The 18,240-nt window shown below is 35.1% G+C and overlaps 2 protein-coding genes across 9 annotated transcripts in view; one reads left to right on the top strand and one right to left on the bottom strand.

The window, feature by feature from the left end:
* The window catches only part of ANGPT2 (angiopoietin 2), a 46,178-nt gene extending 36,891 nt beyond the window's left edge, over nucleotides 1-9,287 (top strand). For 3 of the 5 annotated variants that reach the window (NM_001396168.1, NM_001396167.1, NM_204817.2), the window contains 4 exons: nucleotides 1,690-1,791; nucleotides 2,251-2,417; nucleotides 6,273-6,403; nucleotides 7,803-9,287. In NM_001396168.1, the coding sequence (NP_001383097.1) occupies nucleotides 1,690-1,791; nucleotides 2,251-2,417; nucleotides 6,273-6,403; nucleotides 7,803-7,963 (561 nt within the window). In that variant the 3' untranslated portion in view covers nucleotides 7,964-9,287. The remainder of the gene's footprint in view (nucleotides 1-1,689; nucleotides 1,792-2,250; nucleotides 2,418-6,272; nucleotides 6,404-7,802) is intronic. The other 2 variants (XM_046938432.1, XM_046938433.1) reach the window with 1 other exon arrangement.
* MCPH1 (microcephalin 1) overlaps nucleotides 1-18,240 on the bottom strand; it is a 121,600-nt gene that overhangs the window by 71,182 nt on the left and 32,178 nt on the right. For all 4 annotated transcript variants that reach the window (XM_025148462.3, XM_040696675.2, NM_001105319.2 and 1 more), the window contains 2 exons: nucleotides 17,703-17,865; nucleotides 12,014-12,091 (listed from right to left, as the gene is read on the bottom strand). In XM_025148462.3, coding sequence (XP_025004230.3) covers nucleotides 12,014-12,091; nucleotides 17,703-17,865 — 241 coding nt within the window. The remainder of the gene's footprint in view (nucleotides 1-12,013; nucleotides 12,092-17,702; nucleotides 17,866-18,240) is intronic.

The following is an 18,240-nucleotide window of genomic DNA, read 5'->3' on the forward strand; positions in this document are numbered from 1 at the left end:
TTTGGAAGCACTTAGAGATGAATTTTTGTTTGTGTGAGTGTATGTGTGTGGAAGAAATATCTGATAAAGTTTACATACAATTTATGCCATCGTTATTGACAAGAAAAGTCTACTCTTCTTAAATTTTCTATATTGTAATGCAGTTCCTACTAAAATTGCTTTCCACTTTAAAAAAAAAATTTACGTTACCACAGTATTTATCCCAAAGAGCACATAGTGCCTATAAAGTCAACCATCTCGCCATCCACATATAAAATATTCCTCTTAGAGCTAGTACCCATTTTAAGACATCCAGTTTGAGAATGTTGCAATCTTCTTAGAACTAAAATATTTTGCTATTTTAAGGCATTATACCTTTAAAGTAATAATTCCAGATGAATTGAAATTTAGATAATAGGTTCAAGGAAATTTTATGTAACATTCAAAAACATCAATTAACAATTACAACATCAGTAGGGACCATTATCCTGTATAAATTAATAACTGCTTACCAAGAGAGACTGGGTAAAAACTACACATTTCATACAAGGCTGGAACAGTTCTGTTCTGAATCTGATTATTATACCATCTCTTTCTTCAGTAGCATGAATCTTCAGAGTCAACAACTTTCTCTATAAGCAGTGCTAACTGAGCACTTATTTGATCAGCATTTTAACTTACAGAGAATTAAGAAAAGTATCAGCATCTGCTTTAGTCCATCTCTAGTATCCCTCATCACAGCCTCTTGTGACAATCAGTTTTTATACGTGCATTATTAGCTTTTTAAAACAGATTTATCACTATTATATCTGATCTTTAGAATTTTATTCCCTCCTTTTCAAGACCATTTTTATTTTTACTAAGTTCAATTTCTATGCTATTACCAAACCATTACCAGTCATTAAATTAGTGAAAAGAAGTTCATATATAAGAAATTGCATGCTGCAGTACAAATTAAATTTGCTGCTTTCAGTTAAATTTAATTCACATGACATACTTTGACCAGTAATTCTTGATCCAGCTCACTTTCTTCCCTCTTTTATCTTTATGAGAATTTGCACAATTCTCTGATGCTGAACTTTAACATACAGTACCTGCTTTGGATTTCCTATATGTTGCAACTTGCTGAAAAACTAACATGCTTAATAATAGCAGCTCTGAGAGCTTGCTTTCCCTTCAAAAGCACTTTCTGGCTCATCTACCTGTTCAAAGAACTAAAATCATAGAATTGTTTGAGTTGGAAGGGACCTTTAAGACCATCTAGTTCCAACCCCCTGCTATAGGCAGGGACACCTCCCACTAAACCAGGTTGCTCAGAGCCTCATCCAGCCTGGCCTTGAATGCTTCCAGGGAGGGGGTATGCACAACCTGTTTCAGTGTCTCATCACTAGTCCTAATAAGAACACCTCTTGTGGAAGAAGATGAAAAAGACATATAGCTTCAGTGCAACTCAGTCACGATTTAAGGGCATGCATAGGTACACTGTGACAAGCAGCAGTAATCATTTTGGCAGGAAGGAATACCGCCGAGAGGTTGTTTTGGATACCACAAATGGTTTGCATGAAAATTATGAAAATCAACACTTTTAGGCTAATACACATTACACATTTTAAAACTTTCCAGGATGGAGAACTGTGTAAAACATATGCTCTCTGTTTTAATTTTCACTTGAGTGCATGAACTTACACTGTTACATAATTACTTTGGTAGGCCTACTGTGACATGGAAAGTAATGGAGGAGGTTGGACAGTTCTTCAGAGACGTGAAGATGGCAGCGTGGATTTTCACCGGACATGGAAAGAGTACAAGATAGTAAGTAATGTTTTTGGAGGCATTAATATTGGATATTATATTCTGAAATTTGCTATGATAAAGTAATACACATAGCATCCTCAGAATGTAGGCAGGTTTTGAAAGTTGTCTTTATCCGTAGATGTTCATTTTGAAAGGGTCAGAGTAGTAAGTCTGCTTTGACAAACAATTTATACAAATGTGATGTTTGTTTTTAAAGAGAAACTTCATTTTTCTTTCATCAACTATTCTATGATATGTCCATATTTTTGAGTTACTTATATTTGTGTTTCCACTGGCAACTTGCCCCAAGTCTATTATTTCAGATAAAGATCTGTAACCTTCACAGATCCAGTAAAACTATGTGTTAGCTGACTGAAAACCACTGAAGTTAAAAACTGATCAAGGGATCTCTTCAAACTCAAAGGGAAAAAACAAGTTGTATCTTTAAGTGACTATGTTTCATGTGTTGAATTACAGGGATTTGGTGATCCTGCTGGGGAGTACTGGCTAGGAAATGAGTTTGTTTCTCAACTGACTAATCAGAAGCGCTACGTTCTTAAAATAATCCTGAAAGACTGGGAAGGAAATGAAGCGTACACTTTGTATGACCAATTCTATCTAGCAAACGAAGAACAAAAATACAGGTAAGCAGAAAAATTTGAACTGAATTAAAAAAAATGAGCTGGTGATTATTTTAATCTGTGTACATGAATTACATGCTTGCTCTATTTTAACCTGCTCCCTGTAACATTCAAAAAAAAAACAAAACCTTTATTTCAAAGGAAACAATGTACATTTACTAGCGCACACTGGCTGAACGTAAAACAGATGCATGAAGATGAAGAGATGGTATGGTATAATATCAGATAAATATACCAATATAGCAGATGGTAGTACCCAATTTTCAAGAATAAGAACACATCTGCAGTTGCAGAGAAAAGAAGGGTATAAAAAAAGAGATCCTGTGTCCATCTTTTACTCTGGGCATGAAGATCCATCCAAGTATATTCTTAACAGAGAATAATAACAGCTATCTACAGTGATTAATGCATTTACGTATGCACATGATAACCCTTAAAGTTCAGCAGTAGATAGAGTGGGGGGGGGGATGGGCTGGTTTTCCCTGATAGGTTTTTTCTTTCTTTAAAACACACCATGGGCTAGTTTTTCAAAGAGAACTTTCAGATAAATTTAACTTCTAGATTTGCTTTTCCTCTCATCTGAACAGAATTTTACTTCTTGCAGCTATGTAACTGTTATTCACATTTTAAAGATATATTACTGAATTCTATTACTGAATTGTCTTTAAATGGTATGGCTTAGACTACTAGTTAGATGTTTCTTTATCAGAACAAAATTACAACAATTCCTGTGTTTTTAAAGAAAATTCTAAGCCAACTCTACCCTTTAGAACTAATGTCTATCACTGTTATTGACTTAAAAGTAAAACAAAAAGGGAAACTATTTGCTGGATTAATGTTGCAGATGGCTTCAAGAATGCAAGAGAATATATAATCATGATTCCAAGCAATAAATAGATTTCTGGAAAGTGGTTGACTGAGACAGACAAGACTTGAAGGAGATTTTCTACTTCAGTCAGTTGTTAGTAGAAGCCTTCTGAGCACAGTAATGTTACCTTATTGTTCCACAATCCACTGCCTTGGATTCTCTAAGAATAATGCTCCTACGTATGAAAAAGTTAATACTGAACGTCCAGTCTCATTCCCTGTAAAACTGTCATTTTAAAATCATTTTTTATTGCACATTTTATTTATGCTCCCATTTCATTGCAAAATGAAAGCTTCACATTTTTTCATACCTGTTTGGTTAGAAATGACACATTATCAAAGGATTATACATTTTAAAATAGTATCAGTCATAACTGAAATATATGGGCAGTTCTTATTTCATTCTGCAGGACCTCTGTCAAAGCAGTACGTGTGGTATTATTAGATGAAGGAGAACTAGAGCGTATAGAATAACTGATAATTTCCTACTGCATGGTCCAGGAAATGTTTTTTTCATAAGAATCTTGCAGATTCACAAAGCTGGATAGAGAAAAATATCTATTTTTAGCTACATTTCTCCAAGATCCCTTAACATCTAGTCGATGTAAACAAAGTCAATCTGACACCCTTGAGAACTGAAGCTGTTACTTCAACTCAAGTCTTCCATGCAAAGCAATCTAAAACTATCAGTATCTCCATCCCTCTGAATGTATGGTCTTAATGCCTTAGCAGTACACAGCTGTCTCATTTCCAAAGCAAATGTTTTTTCATCTGGGAACAGTTAGAATCAACAGCAGAGACTTTTTTTTAAGTAATGCATTAAAATACTTACAAAACAAGTTTTGTGAAATAGGTCATTGCCCTTGTCCAGTTACATTTCTAAAAAACAATCACTGAAAACTAAGATGACTGTCAGTAAATAGATCCTTTATTTTAAAATGCAACCAAACATGGAATGCATCATAGACACAGTGGTTTAAAGAATAGAGTAATATGAATAAAAAAAAAGGAAGAAAGCGTTCAAAGGCAACTTTCATTACATTGAGAACATTAAAACATCTCAATGCTGGAAGATCATGAGTTGGTTCATAAAATTAAGATTTCATAGAACCATAGAAGAAGTGGATTCAGAATGAACTTGTTCTGAGGCCAACTACTTCATACCAGGCTAGGTTGCTCAAGGCTTTGTTGACATGGGCCTTCATAACCTCCGAAGATGGAGGCTGCATAGCCTGTTCCATTGCTCACCTATCCTCAGGGTGAAAAGTTTTCCTGACATCTAGTCAGAATTCCTCATTTCAACTTACATCCATTGACTATAATCTCCTGTTTTACTAAGCCATATATTTAAAAACCACTGAGATGAATAAATCTTAGCTTCCATTGTACTTCAAATAATACTTGCAATTCAGGCCTAGGCTCATGCTTTCTGCTCAGAACATTTAGCAATATCTTCGAAACTGGCTTACAGGGACCAGTGTTTGAATATAAAGCTTTAAACTCACCTTTAGAAAAAACAAGATATTTAACTTTGAGATTTTAGAGGAAGATTGTAATGAGCTAATCTTTGGAAATTCATCTGTTCTCAATATATTCACATAGAGAATATAAAATTGGTTAAAACAATCTGTCAAACTACCAAAACCAACATCAATCATAAGCAGAGAATGACATGCAAAGTCAAGACCTAGCTGGGGAGAAGCTGGTTCTCTCATACGTAGAGTAGAATAACTCTGAGAAGAGTAAGATATTTGATGCAGAAATGCAATCAGCAAAAAATTAATATGGGGGCAGAGGTTCAAATCCACTTAGTTCAACACACACACAATTTCATAACATGGTCACAGCTGTGTAACTGCCTCCCACGTTCAGCACCCCAATATCTCTAGCCACTAAGATGATCAAAGGGCCAGAGCACCTCTCCTATGAGGAAATGTTGAGAGAACTGGGCTTGTTTAGCTTGCAGAAGAGAAGGCTTCGGGGAGACCTCATTGCAGCCTTCCAGTACTTGAAAGGAGCATATAAACAGGAAGGGGAATGGCTGTTTACAAGGGTGGATAGTGATACGACAAGGGGGAATGGTCTTAAACTGAGACAGGAGAGGTTTAGGCTAGATATTAGGAGGAAGGTTTTCACCCAGAGGGTGATGACACACTGGAACAGGTTGCCCAAGGAGGTTGTGGACTCCCCGTCGCTGGAGGCATTCAAGGCCAGGCTGGACGTGGCTCTGGGCAGCCTGGTCTAGTGGTTGGCAACCCTGCATGTAGCAGGGGGGTTGAAACTGGATGATCATGTGGTTCTTTTCAACCCAGGCCATTCTATGATCCTATGATTTCTACCCCTGTGAGTGCATCTCTATCTGCATAAGCAGGTACAGACAATATACAATTAGATATAAGCAGATACAAGCTTAACTTGCCAGGTAAGTGAAACAAACTGTTAAATACTTGTGAAGATCCAACCTAATGAAACCTATGGACGTTGTGAAAATAAAGAATAATTTGGAAAGTGGAAAATGAAACATTTAGAAGATCCTAAAGCATCAGTTACTAGTTGGTATTTGAGAGTCCAGGAAATGTTCTTATCTCTCGTAACTGCAGAGTTGTAATGCTGGATTGCCATATTGTGTTAAAAGCAAAATAGAAAGAAAAAAGGTTTTTGTTAGGCTTTCAAACTTAATTAAAAAAATGCACACAATGCACTTAATAAAGAAACATTAAGAAATTATATACAAAAAAAGTTTATAATCTGCTCGTTTTCTTCTAATATGACATGAAGAAAATGTTCATCTCTACTGACAGAGGCTGTTCATCAAGATACTGTGATGAACTTTTCCACTCATGAAAAATTGCTGTGAAACCATTCACAACAGTACATTAGCTAGAAGTGAACTGAGCTATTTGAACAGGATACTTACTGCAAACTACTTCTTCATTATTTTCTAGCTCAACTTCAATGTAATATTTGTCTTTCCATTCCTCACTTCTACAGGATCCACCTTAAAGGACTTACTGGGACAGCAGGCAAAATAAGTAGTATAAGCCAACCAGGAAATGATTTTAGCACAAAGGATGCAGACAATGACAAATGTATTTGCAAATGTTCACAAATGCTAACAGGAGGTAGGAATGTTTTTTTTGTTTCTCAGTCTTCCTATTTTTATTGGCACTGGATTTGTCTATGAGATAAATAGTGATAATTTTGACTTAGTAAATTCTGATTATTGAAGAAGTTCAGAACTGATGGTCACGTGGTGACTCCAAATGAAATACTTTGACAAATATTATTTGACAAAGGTTGAGGTAAAATGAAAAGTTAAAATCTGGGGAGAAAAAGGTAAGCGGCCTCTCAAGCTAGGGTACAAGAAAGACTGTGATTGTGAAACTAAGAAGAACAACAGCAGATTCTTCTTCCAAGGAATGATAACAAAGTCCCAAAGTCAAAACACCTAAAGCACTTCAAAATTTGTTTTAGAGATTCAGATGGTCACTGAAATGGCTCCTAATTCTTTAGGCACAAATCTAACTATTCAAAGAAGAGGAAAACTCCCAAACTTGATGAATACACTGCACATGCTGCAGAAGGGTACAAGTATTTAATTATGTATTTCAATACAAGCATGAAATGTCAATACGTGCATTTCTGGTAAACCATGTGAGAGGCATCTACACTATTGTAGTGATTGTTCATAACCTATTGGAACTTTCAATGAAGTTTTTACCTTTAACTACACAAGTCACTCTATAATTTGTCAATCTAACCTTCCACATTCTGTAATGTAAACAACTTCTTTTGTAAATTTGACTTCTCTTCCTGTTATCTCTTAAGAAATGCTTTGTTTCCCTACAACACAAAAAGACTTTCAGTTTATCCAAAAAGATAATTGGACTTCTGCCCTGTAAAACAGAACACACGCATTATCGCCTTCATAACAGAAGTATAAAAATATTATCTTATTAATAAAAATAAATTTTCCTTATGACCAACTAACAGGTCAGGACCACAAAGATGCAAAATAAGTTTGGACTGCTTTTTCCTCCCTTGCAAGTTTCAACACAGTTGTTTTGAACTATCTGCACACAGAACCAAAACAAATAACTGAATTAATCCTCTAAAAACAATTAAGAAAGGAATTTACATCTGTGAGTACAGGAATTTACCAAAGAGCAAATGAAAAGCAAAGAAAATTCAATATCATTACAGTTCGAGTAAAGTTCTACCCTTGGATTGTCAATAATAGTTGACATTAGTAATCTAGATTGAACACCTTCCCTTTTCAACTTTAAACTCTTAGGAATTACATTAAGCTTTAAGAATATTTAATTAATAGCTTTCCTTACTGGGCTGGGGGTAAATGTCTTATATTAATGTTTCAAAATCATGAGAATGAAACACTGGGTTTGGATTTGTTTCTCATGTTGGGACAATAAAGTGTTAAAATCTTCATGTATGCTATGTTAAAAATTATCTCTGCTGACATTTTCATTTGCCGGTATTTATCTTTGTGTTCTGGTCTTGCAGGGTGGTGGTTTGATGCTTGTGGTCCTTCTAACCTCAATGGAATGTATTATCCATTACGACAGAACAACAACAAGTTCAATGGTATCAAGTGGTACTACTGGAAAGGCTCAGGATACTCTCTCAAAGCCACGACTATGATGATTCGACCAGCAGATTTCTAAATGCTTTTGCATTCTTATGTGAATTATGTATTGTATAGTCTTCAAAGACTTTATTTGCCAAGTATATAAACACATCTGCAACTTGTCTCATTTTCAAGCCCAGAAAACATGTGCTAGTGTTCTGAAGAGATCAGCTCATTCCAATCATTGAATTGCAATAGTCTTGATCAGTTAAAGCTCATATTATTCAACTAGACACAAAGTCTAAGGCATCGACCCGATATAACAGTGATTTGGCCAAATGACTGAATAAAAAGAATATCCAAGAACCTGTCAGACAACTGAAGGACTGTGTTTTACTGATCATTTATATTATGTATGTGTTAGTAAATAACTGGAACTGTGAAAAATATCTAAAATAGTTTTAGAAATATGCATTTTGCCTCATCACTGAACTTCAAACATTACTCTAATATAAAACTTACCTAGATCTAGAACTATTTATCTCTGAGTATGTTTGCTGTTTATGTACATAAAAATATATCGTCCTGTAATTAGCTTAATATACTACTTAGTACATTCTTTCCCCCATAGCCTATTAAACAACTTCTTACACTTGTTCAGGGATTTTTTCCAATAGTTTGCATTACTTTATTTAACAGAGGACTTTGCATTTATTCTTGGAAAATGCCATGTACAAAAAAAATCACCATTTCTTTCCAGTTTGTGTTTATTGATCACTACCTTTAATTTACAAAAATCCCTGCAAGTTATAATATAGTATGAGTTTCTTTACATTGTTATGATGATTGCACTTTTTTTATTTCTTTGTCAACTATCTGTAAAATAACTGACCAGTATTTTATAAATGGAGATGATAACATTAGCACCAGATGCCTGATTGTCTATCGTGATCAGTTATCACATGGTACCATGGTCCATCTAAACATTTTATAAGAACAATCTAATAATCATGTGGATGTTCTTTGATGCAATTCAATTTATGCTTTTGTCTTAAGAAACAGATTACTACATTTGAAAAACAGGAAAAAAATCTGAAAGTTACCTAAGAAACCAACAGAATGTTCTTTTTCTTCTCCCCCTCAAAATTTTCCATGAAGCAGTAGGCTCTCAGTGTATGACACAATGTGAATAAATTAATCTACTAAAGTTTGTATTTTTTTTTTTAACTTACATTTCATACTGGAAGTCATTAAAACTGCTATCAGAGTACTCTACCACTTGCAATACCACCTTTCTTCTTTACTGAAAATGTATATCTGCACTACTAAGGAGTATCAGAGATAAAACATACTTCTAATATTACCTCATGAACTGATTTTAAATAAATTTAATAAATGTAAATTAACAGTCATCATCTGAAGAGTTGTGCACAATAATCTCAATGTATCTAAGATTACTATTTAAGTAATTTATTATTTCTCCTGGAAACTTATGAGGATATACAGATGTCAGTCTAAAAAACACTTCACAAAATTAAAGACATTTATTAGAAATTCATGAAAGTAAAGAACAATATAGTAGGGTAGCTACAGCATATGACATACAGAAAAGAGATGGCATTTTTTCACCTGGACCAGAGAAGAGGAAGGGAGACCTTACTGTTGTCTACAGCTACCCAACACAGAGAAGATAGAGCCAGACCCCTTCTTGGAGGTGTACTGTAGTGGAACAATGAACATGAGTTGGAATTTGGGAAATTCTACTTAGCTGGATTTCTATTTATTTGTTTAGTACTATGAGGGTGGACCAGACAAGTCCTTGAGTATCTTCATCTAATTAGATCTGCTTGGACCAGGGCATTGAACTAAACTTTGTGTTACTTCCTAATCTAGGATATTTTATGATTCCATAAAATTGAATAGAAAGAACATGCTTCCTCCCCCACTGTACTTCATCAGATGACTAAAGAAAATATTCCCAATATTTGTGACAGTAAGCATATTCAGTCCAATAATCTTAAAAAAAAAAAAAAAAATCTTCTAACAAAATGTGATGGAATCTGGCACAGTACGCATGCTTAACCTGGCAAAGAAAAAAGATGCCAACTTCTGGTTATTAAACATCATTGTTTTAGTAAGAAAACAAAAGTAACTATATACTGCATGGTTAGTTTCAATATGCTGAGGAAAAATATAAAGCAAAAGATTCCTTCTGATGACTGTTCTGTGAAGATCACCAAAGATGCTGTGTTAGATCTTTAGCAGATCATTTTTTTAACAAGAGTTTTAATTAATTTATTTTTAAAATAGAATCATACGATGGCCTGGGTTCCTCAAAGATCATCTAGTTTCAACTTGCTTACCATGGGCAGGATTGCCAACCATTAGACCAGAGTAGATTTTACATGAATGTAAAATTTTAGAGTTTTACAGTGGTATCATCTCATTATTTAAATGAGATTGCATTGCTTAGAAATACCAAAGTGAAGAGAGAAGAGGACATTTTAGAAAGAATAATATAGGAAGAAGACTGCAACCACTTCTTTAGACTTCGTACAAACAATTAGAATACAACAGTAACCCTTTCTTTAATTCCTGCTTGTAATCAAATAAACCGTATATAAAAGTAGAATGGCCTTTCATTTTCCATATTGCTTCTTAGGAAGAATAGAAATAAGAAAGGATGTGCAAACTCCGTTCTTGCTGAAATGACAATCTCATCTTTAAACATAAGGTATCTATTACAGTTGGACTCCAGAATGACTCAAGAAAGGAATGATTGGAAAGGTGATGGAAATGACTTCCAACAACCAACTTTTTTCCTCAACAGAAGCACCCTCCAAACAAGCAATGCATACCTCCTTCAATTTTATCTCCTCACCATCTCTCCACCCTTCTCAGCTTCTGCATTGGGAATAAAAACTGTAAACAGAATCTAAAAACTGACACCAGCTGGAATCGCTTCCAAAGAATGCTGTGTAAGTTGTTACTGATAACACACTTAGGAGACAAGGTGGTCTGAGAAGAAACAGAAAACAAAGCAGCTTGGCCTGAAATAGTGTTGTTTTTTTGTTTTTGTTTTCTACAAATGCAGAAAAAAAAGGAAAAGAAAAGAACATGCTTATATATTCTTCACATTAAGCATTGCCATTCAAGTATTTGCTATATAAAACCTGACTACTTTCCTTCAGGAAAATACACAAAATTGTAATAGACAATTAATTTCTTTGGGCTTATTTCAGGAAAACTATTATAGATTCCCTACGCTTTGAGAACTTGGAGCTTAGCATCATGAAATAAAGCCTTAATCTTGAACACATAAATGTACAAAAAAATATAGATTTAGAAAGAATTTTTAAAATAACTCTTTAGCTGTTAATACAACTATGGTAGTAATAAAATTCAACCTCAATTAAATGTTCTTTCTTCAAAGCCTGTTAACGAACTTTGAGAAACAAGTAGCAGATATGAAAATATGTATCTAGCTGCAACAGTGCAATAGAAAACGTGAAAACTTTTTGGCAGAGTAGTTAATCAACTATTAACCTGCTAGAATATTTTAAATCCAAAATTAAATTACTGTTTAATCCATTACAACGCGTGCAGATACACTTATCTGCACAGATACACCACACTACAACAAGAACACTTTCACATTAGTTTGTAACACAGTACCGTGAAAATTAAAGACAGGAAAAAAAAGTAGTTCTAGAAGCCTACAGTAATTTTACATCCCCAAAGTCATTTCTGGACTGAAAACATTGACACCATGACCTGAGACATTTGCTCATTAGGCAGTAACATACCTCTCCAGTATACGTTCAAGTGAGGATAATAATCAAATAAGCCAGAAGTTAAGGTGCATTTGTACTTACGAAGCAAATTGATTCATTCTAATTGGCGAATCAATCTTTTGTATTTTCTATGCAAACCAAAGGTTTTGCAGAACCCTTCAGAAGTTAGTGGCTATACACACTTCAAAAAGTACTAGATGATGTAGAAAATAACTCCTTATGGCATTTTCTTCAACAGTTTGTTTTTTTTTTCCCTGTATGCCATTCTTGCTCACAAAACCTTATGTACAGGGCAAATCTTTTTTCAGAGAAACAAAAGAATGTTAACAAGCTTAAAGGGCAGTTAAACTTACAGGAGCAGCTGGGAAGTTGGAAGAAAGTTCATATGGTTCCTCTGAGATCCAGTGCCCAAATTCCAAAGAACACAGAACCTAAAATAAATCAAATAATAAGTAGAACATCTATAATTTCTAAAAAAGCAAACCACTTGAATTAAAGAAATTAACAGTGCAGTTACAACAGATAGCTTGATATTTTGTTTACCCAAATAAAATGATTCTCTGTAAAATCAAGCTATCTCAAAGTATAAATTAATCAACTATCATATTTCTATGTATAGCCATATTACACTTCAAAACCTTGCAAGGGTATTTATTAGAAGAGTCAACTTTTTGCATTATTATCTATCACATTAGAATAAAGGTTTGAAACAGGAAGCCAAAAGGGAAGAAAGTCAACAATTCCCATACTACATCAGTTATGTTGCCTTGATTCAGTTGATTACTGAACATCATGGGGCCTCCCTGTTGGTCCATTTCTCCAGCCTGTCACAGCTGTTCTGAATGGATGCACTTTTAGAGTATATCAAACACTCTTCCTTGTTTTGTATTATCTGCAAGTTTGCTGAGGCTCCCCTTCATCCCATCCTCTAGATCATAACTGAAGATGTTAAACTATACTGGACCCAATATTAACTCCTACAAATGACTGAGATCACACAACACATAAGTCAGCCTGAAAAGAAGAAAATCTCTGACTCATTATTTTTTAGTAACTTCCTCTGCCAGCTGTACATTCTAGAGCACAAATAAAAAGGTTCCTACAAAAGCAGAGTACTGACTGTCTGGAAAATACGTGATCATTTGCATTTGACTGAGCTCTGAAATGCTGGATGAACGTGACCCTTAAAGATCTGTGATCCTATCACTTTGGACAAGTTTCAGACTTCTTAATCAGGGCCATCACAAGAAGGACAACACGAAAAATGAAATAAGAGAAGGAATACTTAATCTATACAGGGACATTTTTTTGCCTACCTTGGGACTCCTCGTGTTTATGTACTGAAAACTGGAACTACAATACAATATTTCCTCTACCGGTCACAGAAATGATTCTCTACTGATACGACGAGCAAATGAATATAGTAGTTGAACTGTGACCTCATTCTAAGTATCTTTTACCAGCTGCTTAAGGTGGTTGTTTTCAATTTCTGAAAAACACTTTTTTTTTCTTTTGGTAAAACCTTCTTTCTAGGTTGATTTTTTAAATGATATTTAAAAAAATATTTAATTTGGGTTCCAGCTGATGGATGCACCATCAAATTGTTGCCATTATTCATCTTAGAACAAACAATTTCATCAATAGGTGGAATTTCTCCCATGCTTGATTCACAAATAACTGTAACTTTCCTTTTATTTTTTTTAATCCTTTTGGAATTAAATGCCATGCAAATCCATATGTTATTAGTTTTCAATGAAAATATAAAATTTCATTAAAAAAAAATGTGCTATGAGATGTTTCACATGGACAAAAGTTGGCATAATACACATCATTCTTTACAGCGTTTACAGTATGACAGCTCACAAAATGAGATTTTAAGCTAAACAGACTGGTTGTTAGGTAGCAATGTAAATTTTATTTCCCAAAATATAATTCAGCTATCTTGTGACTTTCTTATAAAGAGCTCTTTTGTCCAAATTCTGCTACTACTAGAGGCAAGTTGCAAACTGAATTTAGAAAGTGATCTTATTGCTTTCAGAAACAAATTGTGTATTCTGCAGTCTGAAATAGTTTATGTTTGACAATTTTCAGAACATCTCATGATGGAAATGCAGCAATGACAGAAGAACAGCAAGGTCCTAGGCTGTAGCAAGTGAGGACTTGCTCAAATGCAACAGCTGTGGGAATACAAGAAAGAATCTGCTTACCTACAAAAGGCCTAAAGTACATAGGGATCTCCAGTGAGATATCTATGCCTTCACTGCCAACCCTAAGATGAGGTCTGAGAAGGGGTGGATCCTGGTTCCACCCCTTCTGGTCACTCAGCTGCATTGCATGCACCTGAGCTCCCCTGGGTTGGCCCTGCCTTCCCAACCTTTTATACAAACTGCTACAAAAGCTGTGTGATATGGAAAACACTGTTTTACTTGTATGTGGAGTAGAGGTGTTCAATTTTGCAGACAACAGGGAGTGTGGAATAAAGAAAAGTGTGCATCTTCATTTATTCTTACTGTTAAACTTCATAATTACAAAAATCAAAAGGATATTATGTTTACTTTTAGGAAACTTAAAACCAAATATCTGAAAATGCAACAGCTGCACAAGGTGAAAATAATTTCTATAACCATTACAGCATCCCAAACCTAAAAATGAGTTGAGTAGATCAGTAAGTCAAAGATTTTTAAAGTAATTCAAAATATAATAATGCATTACTTTATTTAGCCAAGAAAACTACACTTACTAAAAAACATTCAGTTAAGACTATAACATTATAAGATATAAATTTTAAGTTGCATTTATGTATACTTTTTTACAATTAATACTTATAGTTTACAATGAGAATTTTGAAATCTGTTGGCTTTATACTTATAGCTGTATATACTTATTGCAAATAGACTGGTTAATCATTTGATGATCAACTTGAACTGAACCAAGAAAACTGGAAATTTTAACACAATTCTTTGAGACATGCTGCATGAAAACAATTTCTTCATAAGTAATCTTGAGTAGCAGCAGATGTACCATGCTCTATAACGTGTACATCATGTCTGTATAGTACCAAAATGATGTTTGTACTATGAGTAACTGGCAAAAAACAAAAATAGAGTAAACAAACCCAGAAGATTAATTATGATTAAGTAATCCCATTTTATTTTCCAGGCCAATTTTGCAGTAATAACCTCTATCAATCCTTGTAGTATTTACAGAATTTTGTTTAGAGATCAATTTTGTTTATCTCAACATAAGATGGATTAATGCTCCTCTATCATGGCTCTGGAATTGAGTACAAAGGCATCATATCTACTTTCCAAGATAAAAAGTAGATCAAATACAGAGTTCATGAACAGACTCTACAGTAAATAATTAGGTCACCACTCACAATAACATTCAGTTTTCAGGAACACAAAGGCAAGAATTCTCCATTTTAAGTCACTGAAAGTTTGCTTCTGGCTTAGAATTATAGAATCATAGACACCTTAGGGCTGGAAGGAACCTCTGAGGACCAACTCCCCTGCAATGAACAGGGACACCACAGCTAGATCAGGTTGCCCAGGGCCTTATCCAGCCTTGCCTTGAAAGTCTCTAGGGATGGGGCATCAACCACAACTCTAGGTAACCTGTTCCAGTGCTTCAGCACCCTCATTGTAAAAGATTTTTTCATTATATCCAACCTAAATCTACCCTCCCTGAGCTTGAAGCCATTCCCCCTTGTTCTGTCACCACAGACCCTGCTAAAGAGTCTGTTCCCTTCTTTCCTGTAGCTCCCCTTTAGATATGGCAAGGTCGCTATCAGATCACCTTGCAGTCTTCTCTTCTCCAGGCTCAACAGCCCCAGCTCTCTCAGCCTGTCCACATAGGAGAGGTGTTCCATTCCACGGATCATTTTTGTAGCCCTTCTCTGGACGCACTCCAACAGGCCCATGTCTCCTCTGTTCTGAGGACTCCACATCTGGATGCAGTACTCCAGGTGAGGTCTCACCAGCGCAGAGTAGAGAGGCAGGATCACCTCCGTCTTTCAGCAGAGATGCATTTTCAACCAGTGTATTTTCATTGCAACACTAAAAAAAAATGCTGCAATTTCATAGAATCATAAAATGGCTTAGGCTATAGTGGACCTTAAAGATCATATAGTTCCAACTCCCCTGCCATGGGCAGGGTTGCCAACTACTAGATCAGGCTTCCCAGGATCCCATCAAACCTGGCTTGGGATGCCTCCAGAGATGGGGCAGCCACAACCTTTCTAGAGAACCTGTTCCAGCACCTCACCACCCTCTGAGTAAAAAATTTCTTCTTAACATCTAACCTAAATCTACTCTCTTCTGTTTAAAGCCATTAAGCTAGTCCCCCTTGTCCTGTACCTATCAGATCACATAAAAAGTCAGTCATCCTTCTGCTTGTAAACTCCCTTCAAGTACTGGAAGACAACATAAGGAGAAATAAGAATGCTCATATGATGTTTATTTAACCAGATTGTCTAACTGAACCCCTTTGCACAGATATGATGAAGCAGACAAAGATGCTATTGGTCTTTTTCACTCACAAAGGCACATTACTGGCTAACTAGAGTGATCAAAGATGCAATATCCTTTATTCTAAGGGAAGTTAATCACCAAGAACTTCTGAAAACCACAAAGGATATCACAACTGCTTCTTTAAATAACTATATACATATTATGATTTTTAAGTATTTATTGAAAAAAAGGAACAAAGAAATTAAATTAGTTATTCTACCATCCTTTACTGTAGAGAAGTATCTACTTCCATATAAATTCCAACAGTTATATTTTGAAGCTCTGAAAATAATGAAAAGTGAAAGTCTGTCATTTGTGATGTCAAATTAATTATCTTGCAGATGATCTCTATAATGGAGGTGGTTTGATCCTGACTATCAGGATCAAAGCTCCCATCTAGATGCTGTTGAACTCTCTCCATCCCACAAGTAGGATGGGGGAGAGAATTAGAAGGGCAAAAGCAGGAAAAAAAATACAGTGGTTCAAGAAAAAGACGGAAAAAAAAAAAAAACCAAAAAAACCCGCAAATGATGTAATCATTCCCACCAGAAGATTGATACCCAGTCAGTCTTCAAGCAATGGATGCTTTACGAAGGCTTCCTTTTAGTTTTATAGCTAAGTATGACATTACATGGCATATATATATGACTGTCCATTTGGTCAGGTTGGATCAGCTGTCCTAGCTGCGTCCTCTCCCAGTCTACTTGTTGGTGGGAATGACAGAAAAAGAGAAGGTCTTGATGCTGTGCAAGTATTGTTCAGGAACAGCTAGAACAGTGGTGTGTTATCAACACTATTCTTATCACCAGCCTAAAACATGTCAACATATGGGCTGCTATGAAAAAAATGTATGTGATTGTATCTCAGCCTAAGCAGCACAGCAATTCACAGTTATCTTCTATTTACAGAAACAGTTACCAGTAACATGTAAAGGCATGACAGTCCACAAAAAAATTTGAGGTTATGTGGTGATTCTTTGATCTGGATATCTGGGAATAATTTTTGTAAACTACATAGCCCCAAATTACTCATCTACAAGCTTTCCTTATTATTAGATTGTTTTCATCATGCAGCAAAATACCTAAAAATTCCTCTTCATGTTTACCAATGTTGAACACAATACACATTTAAGAATAAAACAGAAACATATTAAATTAGCATATAAAAAGTTCCAACTGCATAATGTAACTTGGCTAACATTGAGTCAAAATGCTTTGTTTAGCCTTTAATCTGTCCAAAAATAATACCAGTGCCATTGGACGTGCCATTGGATGGAGAGATTTCAAGCATTTCTAAAATATACATTGAGGTACAATACAGGAATACTTTGGTCAGATTAAGTACTGAAAGACAACATTCATAGTAACACAGAACTTTAAACAGGCAAATTTCCCCAAATTCATCTAACTCCAAGCCTGAGTATCTGAACATTGCTACACTGTGCATAGCACGGACAAAAATACTGTTGACATTCCAGCTATACAAAATAAGCTCAATTTATTTTGCAATAAAATTCAAATATATTTCTTACCCATTCATAAGAAACAATCCAACACCCACGAGCAATTCCCAGCATAACATTCAAGGTACGACGAGGACTCCCTGTAACTACATGACTTGTTGTCTCACATACATCATCTGAGAACAAGAAGTCTCCAAGTTTATTCACCACCTGAATTACCATACTTTGTTTCCTAAAAAGAGCAAAAAGAAAAAAAGATACAGTGTTGAGTGGATAGGTAGGATTGTGGAAGCAAACATTCACAACACAAATTATCTTAAATTTTCTTACATTTGTACCTTATGTCTTTTCTCACTAATCCTTTCTGATCCTTCCCGCACTCAGACTTGACCCATTTGCTAGTCAAAAATTTGTTAGCCTTTCCACGGAGTCCAAACAGGCCCTTTTCTGTCAGCACACAATCATATCTACTTGCATATCAAAGGTCTTTTATACCCCATATCTATCTTGCTTGTTTAAATAGAAGCCTTTTTTGAGTCAGAAGTTATCTAACATACTGTTTGTGTACAATGCCTAGTACAACAGAGGCTCATTCTTGGTTGTTTCT

This window comes from Gallus gallus, chromosome 3 (genome assembly GCF_016699485.2).
Source record: "Gallus gallus isolate bGalGal1 chromosome 3, bGalGal1.mat.broiler.GRCg7b, whole genome shotgun sequence".
In the NCBI taxonomy this organism is placed as follows: Eukaryota; Metazoa; Chordata; class Aves; order Galliformes; family Phasianidae; genus Gallus; species Gallus gallus.